The 13,931-nt window shown below is 46.9% G+C and overlaps 1 protein-coding gene across 1 annotated transcript in view; it reads left to right on the forward strand.

The window, feature by feature from the left end:
- LOC119441404 (tRNA (uracil-5-)-methyltransferase homolog B) overlaps positions 1-8,510 on the forward strand; it is a 52,570-nt gene extending 44,060 nt beyond the window's left edge. The window contains exons 12-14 of the mRNA XM_037706029.2: positions 65-181; positions 6,916-7,015; positions 8,297-8,510. Coding sequence (XP_037561957.1) covers positions 65-181; positions 6,916-7,015; positions 8,297-8,423 — 344 coding nt within the window. The 3' untranslated portion in view covers positions 8,424-8,510. The remainder of the gene's footprint in view (positions 1-64; positions 182-6,915; positions 7,016-8,296) is intronic.
- The last annotated feature ends 5,421 nt before the right edge of the window (positions 8,511-13,931 follow it).

Here is a 13,931-nt window from a genome sequence, read left to right on the forward strand (position 1 = left end):
AATTCGGAAAGCTCTGTCATACGTGATTTGTATGCAACGGGTACTATGGTGTGTTTCCTCGCAGGCATTAGCAATGTGCAGTATCAGGTGGGCCGCGCTGAGCTGCTGCTACCCGAGATACGTCACCAGTTTGTTGCTGAGGATCTTTGTGCTGTCGTCAACCCAGGTCGGGGAGGGCTGAGTAAGTTGATCGCCATATCAAATGGCTGGTGGGGGAATTTCCCAGCTGTACTCTGTCTCACTAAATTCACACAGTGCCATGAAAGCTTCGGGTTGTGTCAACCCATTAGAAATGAGAGCCACTCACGTGCCTGGGCAAAAGGAGCAGGGCTTGCTCATTGTGAGCCATCAATTTTCCTCGGACCAGCTGGCATCGTGCTCGAGGGGATTAGTGGTGGACATTTGGTGAGAGCTCTTTCTGGTTTTGGTTCCTGCGGCTGATAGAATCAGTAGCTTTTCACAGTGCTGGATGCATCGAGTGAGACAGAGTGTCAACACTTGCTTCTGTCTCATTTTGTTTAAGTGATGGAAAAACTGGCTAGGTTGGTGCAAATGTTTTATGTTTTTAAATATTCAATCAAATACTATCACGTTATTAATATTTGCTTATGTTCGAAGTTCAGTACAGCTAAACCTTGATCTAACCAAGTATTTAACTTTTTATAACTTCTTGTCCATACAATACTATGCATTTAGAACCTCTGTATAACGAAGTATCTTTATACACGGTTTCAATATAATGAAACTTCACTGCTGTCGCGAAGGAAGAGCAAGACAGTAAATGGAACTTCCACGGATGCAGATGCCTAATTGTTTGAATTACAAGCAGCTGCTTGTGAATGCACCTCTCAAATCATGCACCTCGCCACCAAGAGTAACCGCTGAGGTGGAGCAACACCATGTTTCGTATGAAATAAAAAAAAAACCTCATATGGCAAATTCCATTGGGAGAACAGGAGCAGGGCGCCGCGCAGTGCGGAGTCGGGTGACAGCGCAGTGAGAGCAGGGACACTCGACCTGCCACTGGAATACGGCGTGCATTCGGAGAGCAGGTGGGAGGGGGATGTGTGAGGAGAAATATACCATGTGACTAAAGCAATCGACGTCCCACTATTCTCTGCAGGAGAGTGGCAAAACACGCGAGATCGTCTTGTAATCTGTCGGGCGTAACGCTGTCACAGTTTGCGGCCATGTACTACATACTTTTGTGCAGCGCCGATGCATCCCAAGTTTCCACCTGCGAAGATCATCTGAAACTGCAACTTGAATCTGAAGTTGAGCTCCAGCAGTTTTCGCTGCTGTCACTGTCAAGCGTCTCAAGCACTTCAGCAAGGCGAAGATGCTTTGCTGCCGCTATCCCCCGCGCATCCAACGAGAAGTAAGGTGGACTAGAAATGCCAGGATCTGTCGCTAAATCGCTGTGAAGCTCGCTCGTATCACCGACGTCAAAAACAGCGGGTCCAAAACACCAACTACGCTTGGCTGCCGCCATTGCCGCCGCGCGCGCTGGCTGAAGCAAAATAAAAAGAAATGAGGAGGATATGACGGTTTAAGTCACGTGACTTCCTCCATACTCCGCTTTTCAGGCGAGAGCAGTCCGGACTGCTCCCGGCTGCACTCGGCGCAGCGAAACTGCTCTTGTTCTACCACTGGATGGCGGCTCTCCCACTCCTGTTCGACTACTGGAACACGTCGCTTCTGGAACGAGCACTTTTAGCGTGCTTTTGAGTGCTCCTGTTCTCCCAATGGAATTCGCAAAAAGTGTGTAGTTTAGGTCACATTTGTGGCATCGCATTTATCTTTTTTTTGGTAGCAGCACAATGCACGTGAAGAGACGTAAGTTTGTACTTGGCAATTACAGTGGAATCTCGATGATACGATCACGGCTAATACGAATTTCCAGATGATACGAATTTTTCTGTGGTCCCAGCCGAGCCCCATTACTTTGCAATGTGCTAGAGAATGGTTGTTACGAATCGATTTTCGACCCGCGTCGGTTGATACGAATAAACGCCGCCCCACCGACGGCCGCGAAAGAGAACAGAGCACGTTCACGCGCTTTCTCCCTTTCTGTTTTAGTGCGGAGGCGCAGACGCGGCGCCGGACAGCGCAGAGGCCGCGACTGGGCGCGAAGAGTTTGACGCGGTGGTGCTTTTGTTGCTTTTGTGCTTTTCCCGAAAGCGCGGTTGCCGCAGCGAGCGAAGGTTCGTGCGGTCTATCGCTTCAACGAAAACTGAGCAGCGTAAGCACAGCGCATACAAAGGTCAGAGCCGTGTGGAGATTGCTTTCAAAATATGGTGCGCGTGACAACACTGACAGCCGGCACAGGTGCGAACGCATTTGTTGGCAGAGTAGAAGCCGCCCCCCCCCCCCCTCCTCCCTCCCTCCCTTCCAGCTTTGCTCCTTTCGCGTGGGAGATTGCGTCGCCAGTTACCTTTGCGCCCGGTTGCAAGATACGCATTTGGTGCCACAGCACAGCGTCGCCCCCCCCCCTTCCTCCCTTACCCCCACAGCCTCTCGCGCGACGGAAGTGGTGTTTGCTCTCCGCTGTGCATTCGCTCTCCCTTAAGGCGCGCGTACTCCGCGCGCTTTCACTCGCACATACGGCGCGCGGCGACGATTTTGTCGCCCTTGGACTCATGCTCCACGTCTCATGCTCCTCCTCCGCATCGCCCTCGTTGATCTCCTCTCCCATCGGTGGGCTTACGGCGTTGAGATGCGTGCTCGCTACCGCCCTTGTTGGAGAGATTTTCCCGCGGAAGCTGCATTATAACCGGTATTTCATCTCATGCGGCTGCACTATAAGCGGTATGCGTATACATGGAGTTCTATGGGAGGGTAAATGGCAGTCGGTAAAGGCCGCGTTGAAGCCAGTTCTGCACTATCAACGGTTACGTTATAAGTGGTCTATACTGTAAATGCTTTTTATGTACGTGTGCCTGAGTGAGTTCACCTCTGACTCTTTATTTTAGCTAGTTTTACTTGTGTTTCGATGATACGAATTTTGGGTAATACGAATATTTTTCGTGACCCCGTGAGATTCGTATCATCGAGATTTCACTGTATGTACTACTGTCTTAATGTGAATAGTTATGCCATGTTCCCTCCACATATGTATTAACGAGGTTTCACTGTAACATGTGCATGAACAAACGCTGGATGTGCTGGAACTGACACTGGCAGAACTCTCATTACAATGTAGCTTTACAAAGCTTGCAGGGCTTGGCCTGTTCTGTGGTTTAGGCGCAGTCAGTGCTGGATCAACTAGGCTTTACTAGTTTCAGTTTCATTGAGATGCCGGCAGCATGGCCGACGACCGTGCTGCGGCGATGCTGGCGACGTGTAAAAGTTTCAAATCTTGGTCATACTTATATTTACAATGAGTTTATGGAGTGTACAATGAGTTGGGCAGTGTTGCAAAGCAGTCCAAATAATCGAGCATGTCCGAAATAACAGTCAGTGACCGTAGATCCTTCTACGTTTTTGTTATGCCCACTTATAAGAACCAAACAACAGCAGTACTCCCACCTGGCCCCTTTTCTATGAACATCAAACCCCCTCCTCCCCTCTTCTTAAACATTTCTTTAGCTTTTTGACTTCAGTTATGCCACACTACACACGGGCTTATCCTCCTCCTTTTCCCCCATTGAGGGTGGGAGAGAATGAGCAACGCGTACATAAATACGGCTGCTAAGGAAAGCAGTTGCTGCTGCTCTGACAGAGACAAGTACCCTTGTCTAAACGTTGGCTTTAGCAACATTCCTTCTTCGGCAACTATTTGTCACTTCAAGCCTCCATGTTCCTGTGAACTTCAGTCTTGTTCAAAAATACAGTATAATTTTCTTTTTTTCATAATAGACAACAATGTCAGTTTCTAGGACTGCAATCTCTTGGGACAGGCAATACGAATACCATAAGCACAACTCTGGAGCACTGGTTCACATTGACGATAAGCGGCCTACCGGAGCCAAGTTGTCAGAAACTGATACCTTTGATTTTGACTTCCAGTGTCGTATTACTAAGCTAGTGGCTGACACGAGTGTGGTGGCCATGAACACAATCGGTCTCCTGCCTTTCTCTATGAGGTTGTTGCTCTAGCAAGAGAAGTTGGCTTTGTTCATCTGCAGCACGTGGTGTACAAACCAGGAGTGACATACAAACCAGGAGTGACATCGATTCCCCTCTGCCTTCCTGCCTTCAGTACTTGTTGCACTAGTATGAGCTTGTTCTCCCACCCACTTGTCTATGAAAGTGAAGTACAATGAAAGAATGCTCATGTTTGGGCATGCTGTGTAAGTGCTTTTGTCTTGTTAGACATAGGAACAAGAGATGGACAGACACAGCACTGACTCACCAAGTATATTGGAATAAAGGCACGTAGAGCAATGTACATACAGTCGAGTCCCGTTACAACGAAATTCACGGGACACGTGAAAAGTTTCGTTGTGGAGGAACTCCATTGAGCCGAAATTTGTATGTATAATACGTACGCCAAACGCCATAGCCGCGAACGAAACCGAAACCATCGTCCGGGAAATCTTCGCGATCGCGTGGGGGCAAAGGTTGAGTCGTACTGAAGGCGCTCAATAAAGTGTCAACTTCACAAGAGAATGCATTTCGCGCCGTTGTTACAGCATTTTTCGTACATTGTGGCCAACGCCTAACTCAATGCGCGTGCCCGGCCGATCACGAAACACTCATTTTGCGGCACATGCACCTTCGCAATGGAGCGGTTTGAATTATCACAATTTCATTGCATATTTATGACAAAGTCGGGAAACTTGGCAAGCTTGCGCTTGCCAGAAGTTTTATTTCCAGAAGTCGGTCAGCCTGGATATCTTGCACTTCACGGCAAGCAAAGCCGTTACGCGAGTCTCACAGTCTGTTAAAAGAGCCATTGCAATGTCATTGTTATGGGTTCTGATAACTTTTAAGATGAGGCCAAAAATATCCATTACTTTCAAAGCAGTCGCAGGAGTCCGTGTGTCATTTTCCCAAGACGACGAGATGTTGGCATCATGCTGACAGCAGCGGCTGCGGCGCGGGCGCCATATCTTGAAAGCGATCTACGACGTGCACAAAGTGCACGCCCGTGCGAGCTTCATCTTCAAAGCGATCTGCGATGTGGGTAAAGTGCAACTAGTGCCGGTAGAGTTGTATGTGCTGTGATTTTGACGTTTAGTTCGCGTTGAAGCGAGAGACTGCACGGATGTCAATTTGCTCTCTGCTATTGCCGCGCCTCCTCACTCCAGGGTGTTGACAACGAGTTTCCGCGGTCTTCGACCGAGATGTGTTCATGTTTACCTGTGCATGTGTGACACCGTGCTTGGTATTTTAGTTTGTGTGCGAATGTTTACAAGTATATATGGCCAATAAAACTGCTATCCTTAGTTCGTAAAGCTGTCCACTAATCTGCTATCGCAATCGATGCTTCGCCTTTCCGAAACTGCGAATTTTTTTCCTTCCGCTTTTTGCCACGGCGATCGTATGTGCTTTCTCGAGAGAGAGAAATTTACGCTTCTTCGTTGGCGTAGCCATTTCGACCGGAAACACACACCACAGAAAACGGCAGTGATTGTGGTGATCCTGTGCGGTCTTGCGCAGGCGCGTGATGACCACGCGTGGCTATAAATTGCAGTGGCATAAATTGGTACTTTGAACTTGATTTCATTCACAAAAACCTTGTTCAAGCGGACATACGATCGTCACAGCTTTGAAAGGGCCTTCTAATTTGACTACTTGGTAGTTCCAGTTTCAATTCAGTCCCAGTTTCGTTCTCAAAAGTTTGTTGAAGCGGAAATACCGAATAAAACGCCTTCGTTATGGAGAGACTTTTTTTGTATTACTTTCTATGGGCAGCTGACGGGGAATCGTAAAATCTTCGTTGTGGCGGAAATTTAATTGTAGCGGCATTCATTGTAGGGGGATTTGACTGTATATTAATCACAGCTAACGTAGAGGCCTGGCTTGGGCTACTCTCACCCTGTGAATGACTCTGAGTAAAGGAGTGGACGCTGCTTCGCTCGACAGCGCACAAGGGAGACTACAGCAGGGCTCACCAACTCCCCGTCATGTCAAAAAGGTGGCTCTATAGTAAGATCGCCATCAAGTGCAGGTTTATTATTCAATGACACAACTTATGTGACTTATAACCAAACTGCCCTAGGCTCAAGAAGCTGGGGAAGCAGAGATACCGTGTTCAACTTGTAGTGTACCTGTGGAGCATCTGCTGTGAACCATTCCGCTGAACTGAGGGGTATGCTGAAGGGTGATTATGGGTAGGCCAATCAGGGCACGTCCCAATGACGTGTGCTTAGACATGTGACTTGGCCCCGGGAGGAAGAAGCACGGTTTGGTTCATAAGTAGCTCTGGTACACCAGCTGTGTCAGCTGTGTTTCCGCCTGGATGGTGGCTTCGCAAATGGTTGTCAACAACACATGCTAGATGGTAATGAAGACTGGGTAGGCACCTCAATTTCCACACCATTCAAGAACCACGAAGGGCTACATCACACAGAATTTCAACAGTGCGCATGTCAAACACTACAGATATCGACAAAACATTGTGTGCACAGCAGTGCAAATTTGTGTCTTACCATTTGACAGTCGCTGCATATCTAGGAAGACTTGATAACTTTTGGCTACAGTGATTAACATATAGTATGGCATAAGCTCTGTTGCGATTTTGTGTGGGATAGCTCATGGTTCTTGAATGGTGGTCGTACTTACATATGTACAGTATATTCTGTGTGCCTTTTGTACAATAAATTTGCTTTAAATTAGCATTGATATGTCTGTGTGTGCTCTCCTGTCTGTAGGGTGCTTCCGTGCTGCCCATCTAATAATGTTTCACCAACAGTATATATACTGCCAACTTTCCGTTTTGTTGCTCTTGTCTGCCCATGTGTTTGCCAGACACTCGTGCCATCCGAGCACTACGGGAGTACAAACAAATCAAGCGCCTGGTCTACATCTCCTGTAAGCCTGAGGGTGCAGCCATGGACAACTTTGTTGAGTAAGTAATCGTTGCATTGTGTAGAGGAGTCTGTGGGTGTGGCATGCTGCAAGTTGCGGCAGCGTGTGAGATGATGATAAAGCTTTATTAAAATAGCGATGACTCATAAGGGTAATGGTCAGGGGGAATCGGGAAATGATGACAGGACCAGCTGCCGAGGAATGTTTCCTCGCACAGTTACACCATGTGGAGAATGCCAGATTCCGCTGCAAAGGCGAACAGTGCACACAGAGCACTGTCAGCCTTCGCTGAAGGATGGATCCAGTCTTCGAAGCTGGTCACTTGCCCCCGGTGCTTTCGTTGCTTCAGGTCGCCACCATGAGCCATGCTATTGGGGAATGCTTCTTGCCCAACTGCTTCGTCACTTTTGTTGGCCTAAATAACTGTTGGCCCTGGTACAAATCGTCTTTAGGTAAATGCAACCCTGTTGCATTGTACAAGTCCAAGTTGCCCTGCGGTGGTGGCCAAGCTGTGCAGCTTCGAACAGTTTGGTAATGTAATCTGAAACGTAAGATGATAAAAGAGGGATTTGGAGGAAAATTTTGCACAAGTAAGGTTAAACGGTGGCAAGAAAGAAGGAAGTAGTCAATGGTTTCTGCTTCATTACAAAAGAAGCAAATGTTGGAAATTGAGAGGACAGAGTGAAAACGGCAAAAATTTTAAGATTGAACTGCTGGTCACCGTAACCTGTTATGCCCTAATTTGAGAGCTGCAGTATTGTAAATAAATAAATAAAATAAAGTAAAATAAAATAAAATGAAATAAAACCTCGCATTGACATGAGAGGCATTAATCCGCGTGCCATGGGTTATGTAAAGGCTGAAAGTCTACCAATGAAAGTAGATTGGATGATCCAGAGCACTTTAACGATAGAGACGGCCTGAGACAGCTGCTCGTGGGTAGGGAAAAGATGGCAAGACATCAGTCAATCAGTAAAGTGACAACGAACTAAAGGAAAGAAAGCAAGCTTGGCTTGTAGTCTGCATTGTGTCGTTTTCTTGCTACGGTGTTTTTGTCATTAATTAATGAGGCACTTGATTGATAAAAGCAGGTAATGGGCCCAGCAACAGAATGGTCACGGGCTGAAGTCACAATAATATGTAACAGATGCTTTCAGATGGGCTAGTTTGTTGCTAGAACTCCGAGACGGGGTTTTTGCGAATGGACAAGACGAATGGAGTGGAAACAAACACCATCTAACACGTTTTACTGAGCTAAAGTTGTTTGTGGAGTGCTGAGAGAACATTGCCCTCCTCCCCCCCCCCCGCCCCTTGTGCACAGGCTGTGTGACAACCGGCCCAAGACCCACAAGTTGGGGCCTCCATTCCGGCTGCAGCTTGCCTGTCCTGTGGACATGTTCCCACAGACGCGACACTGCGAACTGCTGGTGCTCTTTGGACGATCATGACCAGATGCTGCTGAAGGACCCCTGGAGGATGCTGCTGCTATGGGGGCTAGGCTAGTAAAATAAAGCAGGACTCTATAGGAACACTGACCGTGTGCAGTGTGCCACTTTTATCACAAGAGAGAGAGAGAGGTGATCTGAAAGGCAGGAAATTACCTAGGTGAAGCTTGGTTGGCTATCCTGCACCTGGAATGGGAAAAGAGGACTATAACACAGGTCTATTTGATTCGCCTGCACTTTCGGAACTAGTTCATGAGACGCTACACCGTTAGTTTCACTAGTTCAACATGGTGACACACGTTGCTGTTTGTTTCACACAGTGCAGGCTTTGTGCAGGATGAGTTCACAGCATTCCGCGCACTCGTCATGGAGGCAGTGCAGTGCTTTGCCGGTTCTGCTCAAGCAAGAACTGGCACTGAAATGGCGAGAACTAGTTCACAAAGAGTAGGGCAATTCGAATGGAACTAATGAGAAGGAGAGAAAAAAAGATTTCACGGCATGTGCTCCACACAGGCTGAAACATTGATAATTTCATCAGAAGTGGTCGTACAGGCTGTTGTATTCAAAAAACGTAGCAGCACTGTTGTGGCTTTGTACATCGCAGATGCACAAGGCCACAGTAGCAGGATCTTCTCTTCTGTTAACAGGTTGTCATCTAATTTTCCTAAAGTGTTCGAAGGTCGAGGCTCAGATCTTCGTATGATGGCCAGTCGCACAATAGGGGCTGTAAATTTTCTTTTGCTTGCCACATGTCCGACCATTGGCACTGTTTGCCATTCCACTTGGGCATTAATAGGTGTTCGTAAAAGAAATGCCTATTCGCACGCGACATAGTTAGGTTAAAGTTTCACTGTTGCACTAGTGTACAGCCGGCGTCAAAAAGTTTTTAAAATTTGCGGGTTCCACAGAAAAGTAGAATATCAGCCCAGTTTTAGCCCGCAGTCAGTAAAACAGTACAGCACTGTGTTGGTTGCGTGCATTATAGTGCACTTGATAAAAAAAAGAACACCGACCAAAAAAAACATTTAGTGTAAAAATGAAGACGTTCCGGCTCCCACACAGGAGCGTTGTTCACAATGAGCCATGTGAAAGAGCAGAAGGTTATGAAGGCTTGAAGAGGTGGTGCAAGCAGCACATGTACACGTCTGGGAGACTGCTGTTACTGCGGTTCAGAGTTTGCGCAGTAGTCAGGATGAACATAGATTCAAGATGCTAACGTGGTATATGTCATTTTTTGGTCACAAAGATACATGCCTGGTTCCAGTCTATCACATTACCGGTAGATACTGATTGCTTAGCAATGGCGCTTGAGGCAGTGCTTTTCTTTTTGACATCATTTGCCTGTTGCTGCAATCTTTGCCTAAAATGTCCACTTTCACCAATATACACCTGCTTGCACTCTGCACATGGCACCTTGTAGACCACGCCAGGAAAGTCGTCTTTGTTGATTTTATCTATGACATCTACCAACACCTGCCTTAGTTTGTTGGAAGGACCATGTGCTATGCACATTCTATGTGCGCAACAAGCGGGCAGGCGATTCACTCACACCCAAAACATAAGGAAAGGTGGTGCGTTTATGCAGTTGGTGATAGGCAGGGGTGTGCCAACTGACGCTGTAATGAAGCAACAAAGCTAGCAGGGTATCCACAGGCAGCAAGGTCTTGGTGTATGTTTTCTATGTCAGCCGAGGCATCCTCCAGTTTAGAGCAGGTCTTCTGTGCATGTCGAATCAGAGATGACACCACGGAGTGCTCGTGGGAAGCAGGGTGTGTTGTAAAGCTAAAATTCAAGTATTGTCCATTGTGCGTACTCTTACGATATACACTGAAGGAGAAGGCGTGCCCTTCACCCTTCTCAAGTGTCGAGAAATGGAAGGCACCCGTTAACCTCTTTGGAATGTATCTTTTTATTGCGATAGCAATTATATGGACACTCCAAAGCAGATTTCTGCCGTCGGCGTCGCCGTCGCCGTGAGGTTCCGTATGACGTCAATGGAGATGAAATCGTCGCCGCGCGCCGCCGAACGCTGTATGTGCGAGTGAAAGGGCGCGAGGGACGCGCGCTTTCACGGGGAGTGAACGCACGGCGGAGAACAAACGCGCGTTCTGTGCCGTGCTCCCTTAAGGGCTGCAGAAGTAGGCGTCTCTTTCCTCCTTTACAATCACCATATATGTAGAGCAAACGCGCCTTCTTCTGACGCACGAAAGGCCGTGGGGGGGGGGGGGAGGGGGAGGGAAGGGAGGGGACGTTTAGCTGCGGCACCAAGTACCTATTTATATCAGAGGCTCCGGCAACAGTCACCAACGCCGCACGCATTTTGTGCGAACGTGGGCAAAACGCCGACGGCGTCGACAACAGTTCTGCGTGTTGCCGGTGCTGCTGCATGTCCAAGTTTATACAGCTGATAAAGCTACTATCATTACTCCGTATAGCTCTCTACAAATTTGCTATCGCAATTGATGCTTCGCCTTTCAGGTGAAACTGCGACAACTTTTTTCTCATTCCTTCACCCTGTCGATGAATTTCCCGAATTTCGAGGTCCCCAGGTTGGCAGGTATTGTGTACGCCTAGCTAACGTAAGTAAAGGATGTTCAACTGACGGAACCCCGTCTCGTTGGGAACAGACATGATGAAAAAAAAAAGAATAAAGACGAAGAATTAAAAAAAACATGCATGTAGGGGAAAAAAATTTTTTGAGCTTTCACGTGGCAGCCTTGTTTAAAATTAAACATGTGCAAAAGACCTGAAGGTTATGAAGGCTCAAAGAGGCGGTGCAAGCATTGCGTGTACACTTACGCATCGCGAGAAATGGCCAGAAATATCGATTTTAAAAAATCATGCTTTCAGTTTCTATAACTCTCTATTTGATCTCGAAATATCTTCACTGAAAACCACGTACAAGTGCTCTAAAAAATTGTATCAGTCAAGGTGGCGAAAAATTTCGCGGAAATCGCGCACAAACGGTGTTACTAAAGCCACAATAGAGAGTTTTAGCATGTCCGGTATTCGGATAAGCGCAAGCGGACTGGGTTTTTTACCGGATAAGCGGAGGGTCAAGCGTGAACGGCCTGCATGCGGTGCCGCCACCTTATGGCGCAGAGCTCATTCAGACAAACACAGCTAATATTGCAGTAACCAAGTGTATTTTACACCAGCAGCGGCGTAGAATTCACTTGATTGCTTCAATATTAGCTCTGTGTTTGTCTGGCCGAGCTCTGCGTCACCAGGTTGGCTGGGCACCATGCAGGACGTTCACGTTTGCGTCCTCTAGCTAATCCAGTAAAACGCGAGTCCGTTTGGGTTTACCGGAATACCGGACACGCTAAAACCCTAATATCTCCGAAACAGCGCAACTGAGTGCCGCACCTTGGTCTTGTCAGAAAGCGCAATTTGCCGTCTTCAAATTTGCCGCTTCAGCTATTTCCCCCACACAAGAAGAAGTGTCCAAAAAGCACTTGATTAAAGGTCATTCCGAAGTCGCCGATTGGCCGCGCCCGCCACGTGACTCCAGGGCGCTTCGCCATTGGTCTGGCGCTTGCTCCGTAGAGGCGTCGTCTGCTCTTTGCACTTCGCAAGCTCTCGACCACCGTTATCTCGAAGAGTGTCAAAACGGGCGCTATGCGGACGTCGCAGAAGCGCGGCCGATCCTACCGTTTCTCTGGACGTCTCAGAGCCTACCTTTCTACATTTTATCCCGAGCTGACCACAGTTATAAAGTTGCCGTCCCATCCTGCCAAACGAACAAGTACCATGATTATTTTTTACCCCACACAAGTGTTGACTGGAACTGCCTTCCTGCCTCCATCATTCACATCGAGGTACATCTTCATTGAAAACAACAGTCTAGCACGTTATCGCTTAACATTTCAAAAAATGTTGTTTTTCTTTGTATGATTGCATATTATTTTGTCTTGTTACCACTTCTTTCTGTAGTGCCTTCGGGCCTAGAAAATGTGGATAATGAATAAATAGATAAATAAATAAGCATTCCGAGCGTCTGCGATGCGGACTTCGCGACCAAGCTTCGCACGCAGAATCTCCGGACACGCTGCTTTCGAGTATCGGCGCCTCTTACACGACGATTTACGAAGCACATTGCACGCAGACTCCTAGGACCCGCGATCGTACCTTGCACCATCATATCATTTTTGGGGGTGCCTAACCTAACCATCCTTGGAAACACAAAATCGGTTTTGTTTTTCGTAATTTAACTGTCTAAGCAGCGTTGCCATTGTAGCAAATTTTTCGCGAGATTTAGCGACTTTGTTGTCTGTTTAGCAATAAAGTTTTCTGTTTAGCGACCAGCGACATTGTTGACGACTTGAATGAACGATTGACGACATTTTAGCGCTGGGTGTCGTGACTGCTGACGATCGACCAAAGGCGCATGAGGGCACACATCTCGAAGCAGTGTTTATCGATGCTTGATCGCGATCCGCATGACTTTTGGCGTCGATTTGTGACGGTTGATGAGACGTGGATACATCATTACACTCCATAGTCTAAACAGCAGTCAAAGCAATGGACTGGGCCTCATGAAGGTGCTCCAAAAAGGCAAAGACTGTTTGTTCAGTTGGAAAGGTGATGGCGACTGTCTTTTGGGATTCACGAGGAATAATTTAGGTAGACTACTTATATAATAGCAAAATGATAACAGAACCATATTATGCAACACTCCTAGATCAACTGAAAAAAGAATTGCGCACTAAACGACCTGGGTTAGCACGGAAAAAACTTTCACCAAGACAATGCTCCACCCCACAGATCGCTTGTTGCAATGGCCAAATTGCACGAGTTAAGGCTTCGAGGTTGTGCCTCATCCACCCTATTCTCCGGATTTGGCCCCATGCGACTTCTTCCTCTTTCCAAACCTCAAGAATTGGCTGGGTGGAAAGAAATTTTCTTCAGATTAAGAGGTTATCTCAGTGGTAAATGACTACTTCAAGGGCCTCGAGCCATACTTTTTTTCAGAGGGGATAAAAAAATTGGAGCACCGCTGGAAGAATTGTGTGGAGTTGGAAGGGAACTATGTCGAAAAATAAAATATTGTTTTCTGCAAACATGGTATCTTTAATTGCTTTTTACCACACTTATCAAACGACCCTCGTATTTAACAAACTCCATTTTGCACACGCAACACGTCCATTCTTCAAATATTTTTTCTTTCTGAGATTTGTTAACGAGTAGAACAGTCTAACTAATGATGAAGTTCTTCAACCAAATGCTGCCTCCGTTGTTTCAAAACTAATGTTAAATTGTATTCTTTATTTATTTTGTATGCATTGATCTGTATCTGTCACATTTTTTTGCAAATTTTGTAATCCACCCTGCCAAAATTCTCGGTGGAGAGTGCAGTATAGGTAAATAAATAAATACATAAATAAATAAAGAAATAAATAAAAAGATGTAAGCACCAGGGGCGTAGCCAGAAATGTTTGTCGGGGGGGGGCAAGCGTCTGCTTTTCTCTACGTGACGTGATCGATAATGAATATCGGTAGTTTAAACAG

Source organism: Dermacentor silvarum, chromosome 2, assembly GCF_013339745.2.
Source record: "Dermacentor silvarum isolate Dsil-2018 chromosome 2, BIME_Dsil_1.4, whole genome shotgun sequence".
Taxonomy (NCBI): Eukaryota; Metazoa; Arthropoda; class Arachnida; order Ixodida; family Ixodidae; genus Dermacentor; species Dermacentor silvarum.